Source organism: Miscanthus floridulus, chromosome 11 (genome assembly GCF_019320115.1).
Source record: "Miscanthus floridulus cultivar M001 chromosome 11, ASM1932011v1, whole genome shotgun sequence".
NCBI lineage: Eukaryota > Viridiplantae > Streptophyta > Magnoliopsida > Poales > Poaceae > Miscanthus > Miscanthus floridulus.
This window is the reverse complement of record NC_089590.1, coordinates 67904459-67921580: the sequence shown is the minus strand read 5'-3', so window position 1 is coordinate 67921580 and position 17122 is coordinate 67904459. Positions and strand designations below refer to the sequence as shown.

Genomic DNA, 17122 nt, shown 5'->3' with positions numbered 1-17122 from the left:
GGGCGTCCCCGCCCTGATCTGGTCCGGCCGCCTCCACCGCCTCTAGAACCCTAACGCGCCCTCCTGCCGCCCCCACCGCCTGGCCAGCATGCCTCCCCTGAGTCCCTCCTAAGCCCACCGGAGTTGGGGAAGAAGAGGGCGGATAGACCGGAGATGGAGAAGAATAAGAGGGAGAGAAATCGAATGTTGAGAGGAAGAGGAACATTGTAGTGTCATTTAGCATTACTCAATAATAATATAATATATCTGTCATTCTCTACAACTCGAGCTCCCACTAGTACTAGTCCGCAGATCACTTCCGGCCGCGAAAGGTAGATCGGTTTCCTGGTTTGATCGTGTTTTTTTTATTAAGGTTTGATCGTGTTATTGGGCAGGTATGTGATTGGTATGCTCGATCTTGCCAAGACATGCCAACGATCGAACCGGTCATTAATCAATTCGGACGGGATACTACAGTTACAACATTTGCTGCCCGGTCTCAAGTTTAACATTTATCAATGTTCCGGCAGTATCAAAGCGGTAAGAAAATACGTCTTCGATAGGAATCTAGGCCTTACAAAGGGGAGCTAAAGAAACACACAAATGCATGGTTGGCATTCGCCGTGAAGGCACCAAGTCCTTGGGGGCAATTCTTGCTAGCTAGGCGACGTGAAAATAAAAAACAAACTAGTGGTATCTGTTCCATCTTGTACGCAGCAGCCTGATCCCTCCACGAGTACAGGGCATCCTTCAGAACCTTAAGCGTAAAGTGAAGCAAGAATCATGGTGTCGCCTGTCGCGAGATGTCTAAACAGTGAAACATGCTTGATTGCACGAACCTCACAGTTCATCCACAAGCACAAAGAAGTTTTTTTTTTTTTTGAGAATAGCACAAAGAACAAGTTGCCCCAAGCGTCAATTGCCTTTCAGCGAGGAAATGCTATCCTTGTACTTACCAACCATGCTAAGCACACGTCCACAAGAGAATATGTACCTCAAGGCCCAAAAGGAAAATAATAATGGATCCACACCAAATGTAGGCCCAAAAAAATGTCTGCCGCCTCATATAAAAAGGATAGTCAATCTCTATCTCTACAACTAAAACATTTGTAACTATTCCGTCCACATCTGCGACACCAAACCCGCTCACCTCGTCGGTCTAACCCCTGCGATCCTCACGGTAGATAAGGAAACCGCCATCCCTGCGATCGTCCGGCCGCCTGCCCGCACGCCTGGCTCACCTCCGCTGTGCACGCGCCGCACCCGCTGCGCCCACAGCGGCTGCGCCCACGCGCCCACGAAGGCCACGATGACTGCGCTGCCGCCCTCGCTGGGATCCATCTCCCCTCCGTCCTCGCTCTGCCCTCGCGCTTCTCATGTCTACGTTGTCGCCCGTGCCATTGTCCTCGCCCGCACCGTCGCCCTCGCCGTGAGAAATTGGGCCGGGGCGCCAGCGACGAATCCTATCCCTATCTCCTTCGTGCAAGGAGCGCACCGCGCCGTCGTCCTCACCGCGGGAGATTGGGTCGGGCGCCTATCCGTGCCACCACACGTCGCCAACCCCGTCGTGCCCATGCTGCTGCGCCGCCGTCGCAAGGCCATCCCCGACCTGTGTTGGCGCCTCGCCCATCCTCGATCCGCGCTCGACATTCCATGCTTCTAGGATGGAGCACTGAGAAGAAGAAGGTGCCGCCGTCGCACGCCAGGTGCTCAGGTCTTCGTTGGACCCTTCGTCGGCGACGAGCACCCAACAGGTATGCTCACCCTTCTCCTCTCTTTATGCTGTGCGAGACCGAGCACCCGAACCCTGTCCTCATTTATATTTAGATCTGATCTAATTACAAATGTATACATGTATCCCTTTCAAAGATATCAGAGGTACATGTGCACGCTCAATGTCCTTTACCGGATCTGCACCTGTGATTCTGTGTGCTTTGATTTAGTGGACTTGAATATGATCGAAAGAGCGTGCCTGTGCAAAATGATTTGCTGTGTCCGAAGGAGAAATGGAAAACTGAGAAAAATGGCTAGAGAAAATGTGGCAAGTCCATGTTGCTTTATAATTGTAATAACCATACGTTATTCTTCTGATATATTAAATATCCTAAAATTCCATTGTTCTTATCCTTTTATTCTTATTTATCTATAGGTGCCCAATTTTAACTAGATTGTGCTGCAATGTCTATGTATATTTGAAATGTAAATTCTCATTGTAATAGGGCAGCGTCAGGATAGCAATATGTGCAAAGAGACAGTGAGGAGTGAGGAGTGAGGAGCCACCTACTGTTACATGAAATATATTGGTGTTTCCTATTTTCTCCTTTTATTATTGGATAGATATTGCTTGTGTGTACTACGAATGAGCTAGATATTACTTGTGTGTACTACGAATGAGCTGACCTGTTTTACATAGTCGACCGCTGCGTTTTCAATAATTCTGTATATTGTCAAAGGTCAACTCTTCTGTTTTTGTGTTATGTGTTTCTATTATCTTGCGACAACATTCTAGGTTTGGAGCTCTGTAAATGATAATCTTACTCGGATTCCCCTTCAGGACATCTAAATGGATGATGCAAATTCGAGTTTCTGATGCCCTCATGCCCAAATGATATGTAGATTGTTTAGTTTCCCTTTCTATTTCTAGGATAAATTACTAGTCTAAATAATTGTAATGTCGTAGTTTCTTAAACTCATCCATTGGGATTCGGTTGTAGGACTGATTTATTTCTACTGTTTGATTGTTTGGGCATTGTAGAATGACGATGGAACAAAGGTTGAATACAGGCTTTGGAACCCCTTCCGTTCCAAGTTGGCTGCTGCTGTGCTTGGTGGCATTGACAACATCTGGATTGTAAGTTGATTTGCTTATCTTGAATGTGCAAAAGTTCTATTTGATTTCTTGTAAGTAAGAATATGTGGCGATGTTATAGCTGACAATTTGTTAATACGTTTAGGCTCCTGGTACTCGGGTGTTGTATCTTGGTGCTGCTTCTAGCACAACTGTTTCTCATGTGTCTGATATTGTAGGACCGGTGAGCTCTCTATCACAAAAGTCTCTTACTGATTCTTGGCTTTGTTTAGTGTGTTGTCTTAAGAATTTGGATGCTGTTGCAGGATGGACCGGTCTATGCTGTTGAGTTCTCTCACAGGAGTGGAAGAGACCTTGTCTACATGGCAAAGAAGAGAACCAATGTGATCCCCATTATTGAGGATGCCAGGCACTCGGCAAGGTACCAGATGCTGGTTGGCATGGTTGATGTTATCTTCTATGAGGTAGCACATTACTTTTTATTGATTATTGATACATGTTTCTTGATAATCTTATTTGCTATGTTTGTCAACTTGGATTCATTATTTGGAACCGGTAATGCCCTTCTATGTTAGAATCTTGAATCGTCTTTGTTTTTCACACATTTGTTATTGATCATAAGTTTCATTTCATGTTTGTTGTCCTCTGGTGCCAACTTTGTTGATTTTCTCAATTTATACGATTCCAACTGTGTATATGATATTTAGGAATCACCTGTCTTTGCCCTGTCTGGACCATTGTAGTTTAGAATAGTTCGTTGCTTGATGGGTTTATAATACTAAGTTTCAGTTTTGTTTTTGACATAGAACAGTAACATTGGCAGCACTACCTTGATTTGGTCATGCAACTGTGCATTGTTTGGTGCTGTTCAATATGCAGTTTGAACGAATTTGGGGATCCATGGTTATATACTTATATACATATGATTTCTCTTTGCTTCGTATTCATACACATACACTAGAAATTTCGCAATGTGAGGCAACCCTTTCTGTTGGGGGAAGGGAAATTGTAACACATGGTTTACTGCTTCTAAACGATGCGTGATTGTGTCATCCTGCAGGCTAGGATCTTAGCCCTTAATGCTTCATACTTTTTGAAGCATGGTGGCCAATTTGTCATTGAAATTAAGGTACTTTGCAGCTACACAACCAGGAGTTGGCTTTTTCTCATGTTAATTCTGTATCATCGGTTTTAGATACATAATCATGGTCCGCATTGATCTAAACAAGAACAAAATATTTTGCTCAGGCGAATTGTATTGACTCCACCCTGCCGGCTGAGGCCGTGTTTGCTGCTGAAGTGGAGAAGCTCAAGGCGGATCAGTTCAAGCCTGCCGAGCAGGTGACCTTGAAGCCCTACGAGCGTGACCATGCCTGTGTTGTGGGTGGCTACAGGATGCCCAAGAAGCAGAAGGCTACCTCTTAGAGCGGAATCGGTGCTTGTCTTGCCTACCAAAGATGCTATGTTGTATTGGGGTGAAAGAAACTTTGAAGTTTTAGGGTTTTATATAGCATCTACTATCTTGACAGACCTGCAGTGATGCTGGTTTAGACACAATTGTATCGGCCGTGAGGACCTGATGCAGTGTTGCTGGTTTAACAGTAGTTTTTTTGTTGATGCTAAACGTTTGAGCGATCAGCTTGGATTTGTTGCCCTTTGGTTTCCTTGTTACGGACTGAGTTATCTTTCCGGTATGGGCATAACTTGGGATCCGGGTCACAATCCTTAGCCTGCTCGAGGATTAAGAGTTGCCACAATGGCTCTTTTTAATCAAGAAGAAGGCACTAAACTCCACTCTAGCCAAGTCGGCGACGGTACTAACATTCGAGCTGGAGTCACATAAGCTCTATATAACAAACAATGTGCCACCTTGTTGAAATATCGCGCTCGCAACATCAACAAAGCATAACAATTTTTTTTAATTCGGTTCATAAAGTACCTTTACCAATGAAGATTTTTTTCAGAAAAAACAAAAAAGTTTGGTAAAACAATATTCTTAGAAAAGGTAGTAGAGAGAGAGAGAGAGAGAGAGAGATGGAGAGCTCAGAGAAGCTAAACAACAGCTTTATTTTAGAAAAAAATATCAACACCTGTCTAGAAAAACGGTTTTTTGCAAAGGTAGAGCAAAAGCAAAAACTGCCCGCCAGCTGTTGTTGGTATTATTCGGCCTCCATCCGGAAAATCAATGGGCTCAACCCGGTAAGGTTGCAAGGATATGTCGTTCTGTCCGGGTGGGGGGTGAAAAAAAACGTCTCCGCACGCAACGCCAACAATGCCAGCTTGGATTTGGATTGCTTTCCCCACCTCCGTCTCCCTCTCCTCCCGATGACCTCCACGACCGCGACTCCACCGCCTCCTGAGAGCAAGCAACCGCCCCCGTCCCCTCCCTCCTCGCTGGTACGCGCGCCTCCTCTCCGATCTCCGCACTTGTGTAATCGCGGATCGCAATCTCCAGCAATCACGCTGCTGTGGAAACGAATAGGAAACCAACCGATCGTCTCCTCCAATCACGTCCCCACACCATCGACGCTCCCTTCAAATCGCCGATCGCGCCCTCTCCCTGATCCCCTCGCTCGCCCACGCCACAGCTCGTTCGTTCGCTCGATCCCCCGCGACGCCGCTGCCGACACTCCTCGCTGATCGAAGGCCGCGCCGTGCCGGTCTGCGGTCCTAGACTCCCAGGTCAAGCGCCGTCCGCCGCCGCTGGAGTCGACCGCGCTCGTTCTTCTTCAAGGAAACACCGTCGCCCTGATCTCCATCATCAAGGTCTAGGACCTTTCATCGCTGGGCTGGCCAAAGAAACGCGAGAAAAAAGAACGGCCCAGGAAGCCCACGTGCGGTTGCGCGCTCCCCCTCACCCCGCGCTCGCTCCCTCTCTTGGCGTGGACTGGGCTACCCGCCGCCCACCTACGCCTGTTACCGAGGTCTTCGTCACTCCCTTCACCGGCAGCGGGCACCCTCCAGGTATTCCCTTCCCTTCGTGCCGTGCCAAACCGAGCACCCAAATCTGTCCTTTACTGGGTCTGCCTCTGAGTCCCTGACCACAGAGGCTTCCAGCAGACACGTAGGTCAGGTGTTTGTCGAAATTCCCGAGAGAAATGCTCTTGCAGTTTTTACCGTGCTCCTTATTCCATTTCATGCTTCTTTTTTCTTCCATGAATGATACCCGACCTGGATCGATCGATGTGTTGAATTAATGTGGCACTGTAGTGAGTCCCTCCCTGAATATATATGGTGAGTCGGGGGGCAGTCGTGATTTCTCAGGCCTATGGCTAGGACAGCACAATTTGCATTTGATGTGGGATGCATCGTTTGCACGTTGATTATTTGTCCATGAAAATATGTATGGTTGTTTATAGTATATAAGAGAACGAACGATTTTTGGAATGTCGTATATGTTTACAGGTTCTGCAGGTTCATTTAGTTCTGACAGAGTTTCACTGGGAGCTCATCACAAGTTCAATCTGTAATGTCGTTGCCACTTGCGCACCCTGTAACTATAAGTATCCAGTCTATGTAAAGAAAAACAATTGTAAACATTCTCTTGGAGAGGTGATCCTCTGCTTTTTAACTACAGGTATGATAACTTCAAAGGGACACAGATTGTATATTGTATTTTTCAATTTATAACCGTCTTGATAAATAGAAACTTACTATACTTCATCTCTGTAGATTAAATTCTAAGTGTCTTGTCAACCTGGTTGATTCCTCAGTACTATCAAATGAGGAAGACGCTGAGTCACATTGAAAGGGGAGTCCACCTTCGAGGCATTCTAGGAGAAGAGTCACGAAAGTCAACGGTACCGCTGTTGTTAACCATGCCTTCCAACAAATTTGAGTAGGATGGTATGTAGGGCACAATCAACGGAATCTGCACCTAGAACATGATAGCATTCCAATTTTAGAGGCTTTGCAGACGTGTTTAAAATGTGTAGAGGTACAATATTAAACCTATGAGTATTAGACAATTCTCAGACTGATCACATGTACATATGAGTGCATAGATACATGCATAACATATTATTTCTAATTTAGCAAAATAGGGTATATCATCATTTTGTTTTTCGTTTGAGAAAATATGTCATCATTTTGTTTAACTTGCTAGCATGAAATAATTTATAGCCGCTTTGGTTTCACAGTTTATTGTTTACAACGGTAAGAACGATCACATTTTTAGAAGATCGTTATTTCTATATCTAAAAGACTTTTCTTTTTTTAAAAAAAATTGTCTTCATGTATTTTTAGACCTCTTTCCTGCATGGAGCCTAATGAAAATCACAGTTGTCGCATGCCATTGAGAGACTTGTCAAACCAGATAAATGAAGGTAAATACTGATGTCGATGTGTATATGTATGTGAAAATTTTAACATATGATAATTAATGGTGTTAAGTCTGTCTTCTAAAAAAAGCAGGTGTTGAAAGTGGATCTAATCCACTTACACAAGTCTCCGATCCTCAGGAACTTAAAATGCAAAGGGACAGAGCAAGGCTTACGGAGCGTCGTGCGGCAATTACCGAAGAACAACGGAGCAAAATTAATAGAAAGCGACGTGAAGCATATCACAAGAAAAAGGCCAATTCTAAAAACGATAAACTATCTATAGGTGACATTCTTAGCTTTATTATGTCACACTACCTGTAATGCCTGTGTGTGTAATATTAATAATCTAAAATAGCGTGCAACTTGTTTGTAGATGGTGACGTTGCAACCGACATTGAAAACACAGTTGACACCGAGAATAATGATGGGCTCCATATTAACCAGTCGTATCAACCTGTGCAAATTGGTAAGGAGAACACAATATATATATATATATATATATATACACACACATATACATACTAGCCATTGCTGCCCGCGCTTCGCTGCGGGTGATTTGCTTGGTATAGAAAAAGACTCATATGTCTAATATGTTTTCTCATCTTGTTGGTACATAAGGTTGGTCTCAATGTTACATGGTGCCTATTCTAGGAACCCCACGGCAAATGCCGCGAGCGCTAAGCACAAATAACTGGTCATCTTGGAAGAATTGATTCATTCATTATTATTGTGTAAAAGGAGCATCAGAACAACAAACACATAAATATATATTCGTTAATCGAAATACTAATTAATGTTCAAAGTATTACAAAATATATATTCCGCTTAGAGGTTACCCTCACTTGCATCGATTTTTTTCTGATAATATCGATTTGGCATGGACTGGGTCTTGTGATTTGCAGCATGATCTTCCACAAGCTTTCACCAAAACTGATGACAATGTATCCTTTAATTTGGACAGTCCAAACTACAACAATATAGTAACCCTGATAGAATTCACTCGTTTAATTCTACACTGGGGTTGCGGCAGAGAGAACGAACTGGATTAGCTCCAGCTTCTTTGCATGTACCATCATTCAAATATGCTGAGTACTTTGGGGTATGACAAGCATCCTGAAGGACCCAATGCCAAATATACGAAGGGCCTATTCTCAAAGGTCTTCAGGGGTGATAGAGAAATTAAATGTTGTCCTTGCACGCACACCCACCCACATATATCTCATCTGCTTCAAATATGATCGATGATGGGGCACGGTTACTATTACCCCAAATTGAATATGAAGATGTTGTCGTGGCAGTATATGATGATGAGCCCACCAGTACTATATCACATGGCATGACATCAGAAGAATATGTACAACAAGTAACACACGGACTGAATTCCAGTTTGAGTTTTTCTCATCTGCCAAATACTATTGAGATCAGTAGCCATGGACTTGAGGCGTCGTCACCCTCTCAACAAGACCATTTGCATTCCAAAGGAACTCATTTTAAGTTTTCCTTTGATGATGACTCACCGATTTCTCCAGGTAAAACAAAGTTCTCTGTGATCTGCTATTTTGAAAAACATTTTTCTGCGCTTAGAAAGAAATGTTGTCCCAAAGATATTGATTACATACGTTCTCTAAGTCGCTGCAAGAGATGGAATGCGCAGAGTGGAAAAAGCAATGTTTACTTTGCAAAGACGATGGATGAAAGGTTCATAATCAAACAAGTCACGAGAACAGAGCTGGAGTCTTTTGTAGAATTGACAGTTTTGACAGATAGGTTCTATGAAAGGCACATTAGCAGACCGTCAAAGCAAGATTACATAGTAGGCATACGGATGCAACCAAAATTAAACACATAGAAAATAAGGCAAGGCAAAAAACAGATAACTATTCGAAGTAATTCTGGCCATCTCCAGTTATGAACAAATTATTTACACCAAATGTAAATCGAATCTACACCTAAACTAAAATAGTAAAAATAATATAATAAGATGTAATATGCTATGCATATATAGGAGCGAGTTGAGGTGATGTGATGGCCACGAGTCCCTGCAGAAAGCGACATGCACCTGACCAAACCCTAAGATTTTAAAATAGCTTCATCACTTGTATCAGGTAGTTTCCGTGCAACTGCGAGGCACTGCCAACAAAAAACATAGTTATACATTGCAAGTTATATCCAAGACATCCCTAATAAAGTAAGAAACAACTTTCTCTTTCCAAAGAGAAGAGACTGTATAGACCTACCTCATAAGGCTCTAGTAGTTTTCCATCCACTGTCTTGTTTATGACCTTTGGAGGTCCAATCATAAATTCATATCCTTCTCTCCGCCTACAAACCTCACATTGTTCTTAAGACAACCAAAAGTCACTGAATTAATGAAACTACCAAATTTAAGTTCTTACATATTCTCTATCAATATTGTGAGATGTAGTGTGCCTCTTCCACTAACAAGAAATGTATCAGCAGTTTCCCCATCTTCTACTTTCATAGCCAAATTCCTTTCGAGCTCGCGATACAATCTGTCACAGAGATTTCGGCTAGTAACGTATTTCCCCTATAATAAAGGGAATGAGAAGAAACAAATTTGTCAGTATTCTAGAAAGAGAATAAACCAAACTATTGCATTATATTTAACATGGTATAGTATTTCACAAGTGATGTAAGGACACTATCATAGAGGGCAATCATTTACACAATTCATTAGGACATAGAAGAAATTTAGCTTAACAATAACAACTTTCGATTATTAGGTTCCTTATTGTAGTTAACAAAAACTATTGAAGCATAACAATGCCAAAGTACTTTTATGGCAAGCGTACAAAATACCATTTTAACGTGAAAACTGAGAAAACCTTCTATCTGTAATTATGGCTTCTAGAAGGTTGACTGCATGAATCTAGAACAACGAATACAGAGTACAAGAGATCATATGGAGTAATGAGGGTACATTTTATGGATTTCCCAACTCTTTGACACAGAAGACCATGTTAGGAAGTGATATAACATATTTTTTGTTACCGTGGAGGATAGACATACCTCCCGTCCAACAAAAAGGTGATGTATTGATGGACAAAGATATTCTGACTGTTGGCTCCTCCACTTTGATAGTGGGCAATGGTGTTCCTGTAATTTTATCAGCTATAGTTTCCCCAATCTGGATAGTTCAAAGCATATAGAATCATGTTATAAGTATAAATATGAACTGGAAGATTGAATAATGCATATGAATGCACAGACACCTACCATGATACCATCCATTCCACATACATCACAAATGTCACCAGCACTAACAGATTCAACGGGGACGCGGCTGAAGTTCTGATAAACAAAAAGGTCACCTACTTTACTAACCCTGCAAACATCATCTGGTGTACAAACCTGAAAAATATCTTAATCAATAGAAACTCTACTGCAATAATACAATAACAGGTGAAGAAAGTTTAGCAGCAAGGCCCTCTAGTGTGCTATTACTGATATTTCTTGACTGTTCAATACCATTTTGATGTAAACTGGGATGGACTTCGTGTACAGTACTTCCAAGATTGACCCCAAGGACTCCACATAAGGAATGCATTTCATTTATATACTCTAGAACCTTGCAAAGACACTCAGACAGGAAAAATGCAAACAGGGATCATAACTGCATATAACAGACTCTTCATAAACTGCACCCATAACATTCAGAAGATATATTTTTCTGAGTGAAATGTGACAACTTATAGATGACCAAGCATTCTTTAGCATCTGTATTAGCTCTTTCTTCTTCTGTAATGTATGCAGAAGAAGCACCTGTACTAACTCTATCAAACAGGAGCCATGCAATTAGCAATACTAATACCAAAATATTCAGGAAAACACATTTGGGAAAAGAAACTTCAAGAAAGCAGACAGGTAGACTCAGGTTGTATACCTTATCTTTCTGAAGACTTAATAGACTTTGGAGCCAATAGATAAAATAAAAACTTGACCAACAAGGAGGAACCATGTGGCACTATATATAAGAAGAAATATGTAACCGAGTTTGAGTCGAAGAGGACCCAAACCTGGGTGGTGCAGGGTTAAGCCACACCTTCCACGGATTGAGGTAGACTCAGATCCTTCAATAGATGAAATACATATAACGAGAAACTGAATCTGAAGACCCAATATATCACAATACTTTCATTTATAAAACATAAAAATATAAAAAAACCTAACCCCAAGGGAAGACTGCCCCAATGGCATTGTTTGAGAGGTAGAAACCATAATCACTTTGGGCCAGCAAAGGGCCCCGAAGGCTGCATACAGCGAGGGGCATTTTTTAGTGCAGCATCCGGGCACAAACTCGACCAAGGAGCACTACTATTGGGCACATCTAACCACCGCCCACCACACATATTTGCGCACCCACATGCAAGTCTGGGAGCCAAACTCACAACCGGTTCGTTGCACAACAGTGGACCACCAAGCTATCAGTTCGTTCACATAGAACACAATAATTTCTGACTGTATCATAACATGTGCTCACATGCATGTTGGGATTATAAGGATAAAATTCGAAATAGAATGCACCAAATGAGCTTCTAAAATGTAAGATAAAGAGATGTGGAGGCTGCTCAGGCCTCAATTAATCCCAGCAGTTCCTTTTATCTTATATATGATTTGCTTTACTCATAGACTTCCTCAAGAATTTTGAGATGAATCATAAGGCGCCAGTCTCAAATAGAGAAGGCAAAACTCAGGTACTCATAAAAAATGCTATACATTTTATTATATTGGAAATGAAATTTACCAGCATTGTGGCATCGACTCAGTAATACTTTATCCAACATATATGTAGTAAAGAACCATATAACACCTCATTGTAAATGGTTATTTTCACTCAGCAGGAATTTCAATCTCTCCTTTGGTTGAGCCTGCCTGTGATACTACCACGTTTTATATAACTTTCTAACTGGAATGTTCATGTTCACATTATTATGCCAAAACATGCACAAGCAGAGCAGATCTATACCTTGGCCTCCATGCCACACTGAAGTTCTCCTGCATGTAGCCGTCCAATTGATATTCTTCCTTTGTGCTCATCATATTAAGTATTAGGTACCTTCATAGAAGCCAGCAATTAAGCATTGATATGGAGGCAATGAAAGATAAGTGCAGATATAGGCTGTGAACACCAAAACATGTTGAGAAGCCAGAAAGCCGTCTCAACAGAAAAATTTTCATGATAAAACAATTGGAGCTTTATAAGCATGAAGCCTGGAAGAAGAACAAAATAGATAAGGCATCCATATTATGTGGTCGGTGAGTTTCGTGCTCAAATTAGCAATGGCACCCTTTTAGTAGAAATGAGTGAGTGTCCATGTGACACTAGTTTGGGAGAGATCAGCTGTGAACATGAATCGAGATTGGATACTTAGAAATCCAAGAGTAATAAAAAATAGTAATACAACTATTTGTTGATTATGAATGTCGGAAGTAATTAATTTTCAATAAAGTTTTCACTTTTAGTGGATGCCAGATATCAGACATCAACAAGAAACACCTATAAATTAATTTTCCAAGACATGTCTTTCAGCATTTTAGGATAACGTTGTTGCTCATATTTGATCCGTATGAAGTAGGGCTGTGGAGGCTGTCGGGATCACAACTTGAATAGGCATTTAATCGAACACTTAAACTATAGGCAGCAGAAATCTAGTATACAGAGCAACAAACCATAGCACAGGTTTCGTACCCAAAGGTGAGGAAGGCAGATGGAGTTGTCCCCCAAGATCAACAAGAATCCCCAGCAAAGCAATCTTGCTTATCCTCTGTGTCCCCTTTCTGAAACCAACACAATTTGACATTCCAATTCCGGTCGTCTGCTGGAGAGGGGATGGGCTGCAACGCCTAATGAGGAGCAAGAGAAGAGGAGGATGTGGGAACTCACCTGGGATTCAGAGCCAAGGAGCATCAGCACCGGCGTAGCTACCGTCGCGAGTGTAGCATGGAGGAGAGACGAAACCATAAGCTGAGCAAGCCCAAGTGCTGTGGAAATCCTAGGCATGTCCACCGGATGTCCTCAGAGCAGGCTCCTGGACCGGAACCAAAGCCAAATCACGAATAAAAATTGTGCGGATGCAATAAAAGCTTTTCCCAATTTCAGATGACACCTGACAATCAAATAGCACGCCAGTAGTGCATTAAAGATTGAGAAGCATCACATACTGAATCATCAGTTCATAGTAGATGCGCTTCAATTCTAGTAGGGATGGAATGTCTGTAGGAGCATCCTGAACAATATTGTCCCCTTCCTTTGGTTTTTTCCCTTCAATGGGTTTGCTTCAAATACTCTAGCACTAATTTTCCTTGATAAAATTTGTGCTCTGACATAATCTTGCCGATCTAGGCATAGCCGGACCTGTGACAACAATAATAGAAAGTTTTGCCTGAATCAGCATTTTAGTAAGAATACAAAGTACTTAACATAATAGGTTGCCATAATACCTGGTCAAGAATAAAAGCAATTTTTCCTGTCTTGGCCATGGAACCAAATGTTTCGACCTGATAAACAACTTGGTAGTAACAGTCATGGATGGTCAGAACTCAGAACCGACAAATAGTACTAAAGAATGACAGAAACATTGTCACATAATATGGAAGTACATGTCCTCAATTCTAGTGCAATGCAAACTTACAGCAACTTCTTGCATCAAATTAGCAGCCTCGTCAATCTGTCCCTGCTCCTCTTTGATTTTAGTAAGTCTTTTGATCAATCTTGCTCTCTCTATCTCAACATAAATCTGCAGATGAACAACTGTCAGATTACACACATAAAAACAATGAATCTTAAAAGGAATAAAAAATCATCAAGATGGAAAATTCTCACTTTGCCAGCAGAGACGTTGCTCAGTGTTTTGATTAGCTCGATGACTGTGTCAATGTCTAGTGTCAAATCAATGTAGTCCATTGCTTTCTAAACCATAGCAGTTATGGCCTACGATAAACAGAAGTGACAGGCCTTGTTTAGATTGAGGTTAGGAATCAGTATTTGGCACTGTAGCACTTTCGTTTGTATTTGACAATTATTGTCCAATCATGGCCTAACTAGGCTCAAAAGATTCGTCTCGTAATTTACAATCAAACTATGTAATTAGTTATTTTTTTATCTACATTTAATACTCCATGCATGTGTCCAAAGATTTGATGTGATGGAGAGAGAGTGAAAAAACTTGCAATCTAAACAAGGCCTAAGTGTATAGTAAACAAAACAGTAGCAAGTGACATACATGGTTAGCGTTCCTTTCTATATGCTTATCAATTTATAGGTAAACAAATAGACAAAGATGACTTATGAATCTGCAAAAACAAGATAAATAGTTAGAGTAATGCTTTGGTACAGCATAGGCTCCCATTTGAAAGCAAGTAATAAAGAACTACTTATATTATACTTAATAGATTGATCTAAAGTGTTCTGGTCATGGGCAAAACATTGCTCAAGATGATTGTGAATAAGACTCAAGAACTGGCAACTGTATGTCCAAGCAACTAAAGGTCAAAGCAAAATGTTGCAGATAAAGATTTCACATTGTGGTTGTTCAACAATGGATAGGAACAATGCAAACTCCAGAAGTGCAATTATTCGCTGATGCTAAGAAAATAAGTACCCTAACGAACAACCAAATGGATAACAGTTCAAGCGAATTGCATTAGCATACATCTAGACATCACTATGACCATGGATGAGAGCATTCAGATTGCACACATAATGCAATCTAAGAAATGTAAAGCAAAAAATAGTAAGCACATCATGCGCATGCTTCATAGTCAATGCGGAAGAATGGTGAGTGGCGTTGCATTTAAAGGAAAACCAGTCAGCATTGTTAAGTAGAACTAAATCATCAAAAAACAAAAACACAAAATGTTCTAAAAATCAATGGCCGCTGCAAGCAGAAAGAATGTATAAAAGTAAGATATCATGTATTTCTAGCTTTCTTAATAATTACAACTGCATGAAATATTTATTGGATGGATAAACCATACTCCCGCCAACCACTATATTAGTTTAAACAGGCAACTTCGATTCAAAAAGCTTTCTCAAGTACAGTTTCTTTTAATAGACAAGAGTTCAACAGATGTTTTGGGGTCAATACCTCGAACCGACACCAAAAGTACAACAAAGTTACAGTAGTAAAATACTTCAGTAGCACGTTATGCGGTGAAAATTTGAAGCCTAAAGGCCGCTCTGCCTTCGTATAAGCAAACTAATTACTAAAGCACCTCCAAAGGGTCTCATACACATATACTAATTACAGAAACCAATCGAAGATGTAAGAGCAAGGCGGTGAATACTCGAGACCCGAACCTGCTTAAGTTGGCCTCTCCTCTTGGAGAGGAGAACGGTCTGGTCGTTGAGCGTCTTCCACGCGCCGACCTTGTAGCAGAGCTCGATGATGTTGATGACGGCCTTCCGCGTGCTGGCGACATCGCTGGCCAGCCTCATCTGCTTCTCGACGTTCAGGAGTGACTCTATCGCCGCATCGAGGTTGGTGTTCCATACCTTTGTTGCCATAGCGTTGGTGGCCGCCGCCGCCTGCGCGCGGGCCTTCATCAGCGGCAGCCCGTGTCGGGGTAGGAGAGGAAGAGGGTGAGGTACCGCTAGATCCAGGCGCCGAGTTTCATCACTGCCACCGCCGACGGCGAGGAAGAGGCAGCTAGGGTTTCGTCGACCACACACGGACCGGCGGGATGAGGCAGCACCGGGGGAGAGCAGGGGCTCAGACGTGGCCACGTCCACCGGTGTTGGACGGCGCACCATGGCACCGTGCCAGGGACCCCACCATGCCGTGCACAGGGTGCGGGGAGCCTTGGCAGTGGCAACGAGGAGCGAGGGAGAGAGCGAGAGCGCGGAGAGGAGAGAGAGAGGAGGGGAGGAGCGGAGCTGCTACCGCCTACCATTTAGCCATTTACACAAGAGAGAAAGAGGAAGAGCACCATTTGACATGAGAGGTCTAGGATGGAGCCCAGCTCTGCAAAGCAAGCCAGGCCCGACACGGGTATTCGGATGCGTGTCGACCATCATGCTAGTTAGGCACCGACCATGCATGTCGAGAATCCATCGTCCCATGCTACGCGCCAATGTCCATTTGCATGCCGCGTACAATCAGAGGAAGCCGTACTTCATTTAATGTGTGTAGTTGCTTCATCTATCTACTGTAGAATGCACGGATGAAGGCCGGTTGTGATGCGCCTCATCTAAGCCGTGGAATTTTGATCTAACGCACCAAATAAAAAGGACTTACATGGACACCCTAGAAGGCCGCCGATTTGGCGTGCCTTCATATCTTTAATATATATATATGGTGTTGTCTAGGATAATGGTGTCACCTCATAATAATGAACAAAAAATCTTATGTAGGTGAATGCTCGATGATGAGTGTAGATAACAGTAGCATCATTGACTTAAATAAAACACCATGTACAAAAGACTGTGTGGACACCAATTTGAGTCATGATTGTGGTACCCCTACTACTTCTGATAAATCCTGTCAATAGTACTTTAGGGAACGATATGTAAATATGGCACTAAAACAGAGGGAAGCTAGACGCGAACAACAACAAAAAAGTTATAGGGTGCCTAGGCGAAAGGAGGTCAGAGTAGCAGGTAATAAAAGACGAAGGGAGGTGCAAAAGGACACCCTACACTAGGATTCTATCGCCATGGAGAACCCATTATTTGTTCCTGAGCTTGTGTGGCTCACTGTAAGCGCATCTGGAGCTCATGGATCCATGGTGAAATCCAATGATTGGGTTATCCCAGAGTCCTATGCAACACCGCTTTATTGGTGTCCACCTCAAGAGGAGGCCGATGATGAAGGATGTGATGAGTTGTTGTCTGGCCATATGACACAAAGATCACATGTTCCATCTAGACAAAGACATGCGTTGTTAACGCGTCATAACACGATGTTTGAGCGTCGCATTGGTTTGAACACAAGAGCATCTAATAAAGATGGTGACTGCATGGCTGAAGACCGAGTGGCTACTAACACACCCT

At 42.4% G+C, this 17122-nt stretch overlaps 1 protein-coding gene, 1 long non-coding RNA gene and 1 other non-coding gene across 7 annotated transcripts; all 3 read left to right on the top strand.

The window, feature by feature from the left end:
• Positions 1–1288: 1288 nt before the first annotated feature.
• On the top strand, positions 1289–4213 carry LOC136492119 (rRNA 2'-O-methyltransferase fibrillarin 1-like). Its single transcript, XM_066488247.1, has 7 exons — positions 1289–1592; positions 1923–2020; positions 2735–2830; positions 2934–3011; positions 3094–3260; positions 3827–3917; positions 4037–4213. The coding sequence occupies exons 1-7, from the start codon at positions 1289–1291 to the stop codon at positions 4211–4213; spliced, it is 1011 nt and encodes a 336-aa protein (XP_066344344.1).
• LOC136495071 (small nucleolar RNA snoR60) lies at positions 2499–2573 on the top strand. Its single transcript, XR_010768858.1, has one exon. It is a non-coding gene; the product is annotated as a small nucleolar RNA snoR60 (small nucleolar RNA).
• An 823-nt stretch (positions 4214–5036) lies between the features above and the next one.
• LOC136493317 (uncharacterized) lies at positions 5037–7898 on the top strand. 5 transcript variants are annotated; one of them, XR_010768340.1, is made up of 5 exons: positions 5037–6365; positions 6461–6634; positions 7034–7113; positions 7202–7576; positions 7729–7898. It is a non-coding gene; the product is annotated as an uncharacterized lncRNA (long non-coding RNA). The 5 variants fall into 5 exon arrangements; XR_010768339.1 differs by having other exon boundaries at positions 6461–6725; XR_010768337.1 differs by having other exon boundaries at positions 6461–7113; positions 7202–7393; positions 7484–7576; positions 7729–7897.
• The last annotated feature ends 9224 nt before the right edge of the window (positions 7899–17122 follow it).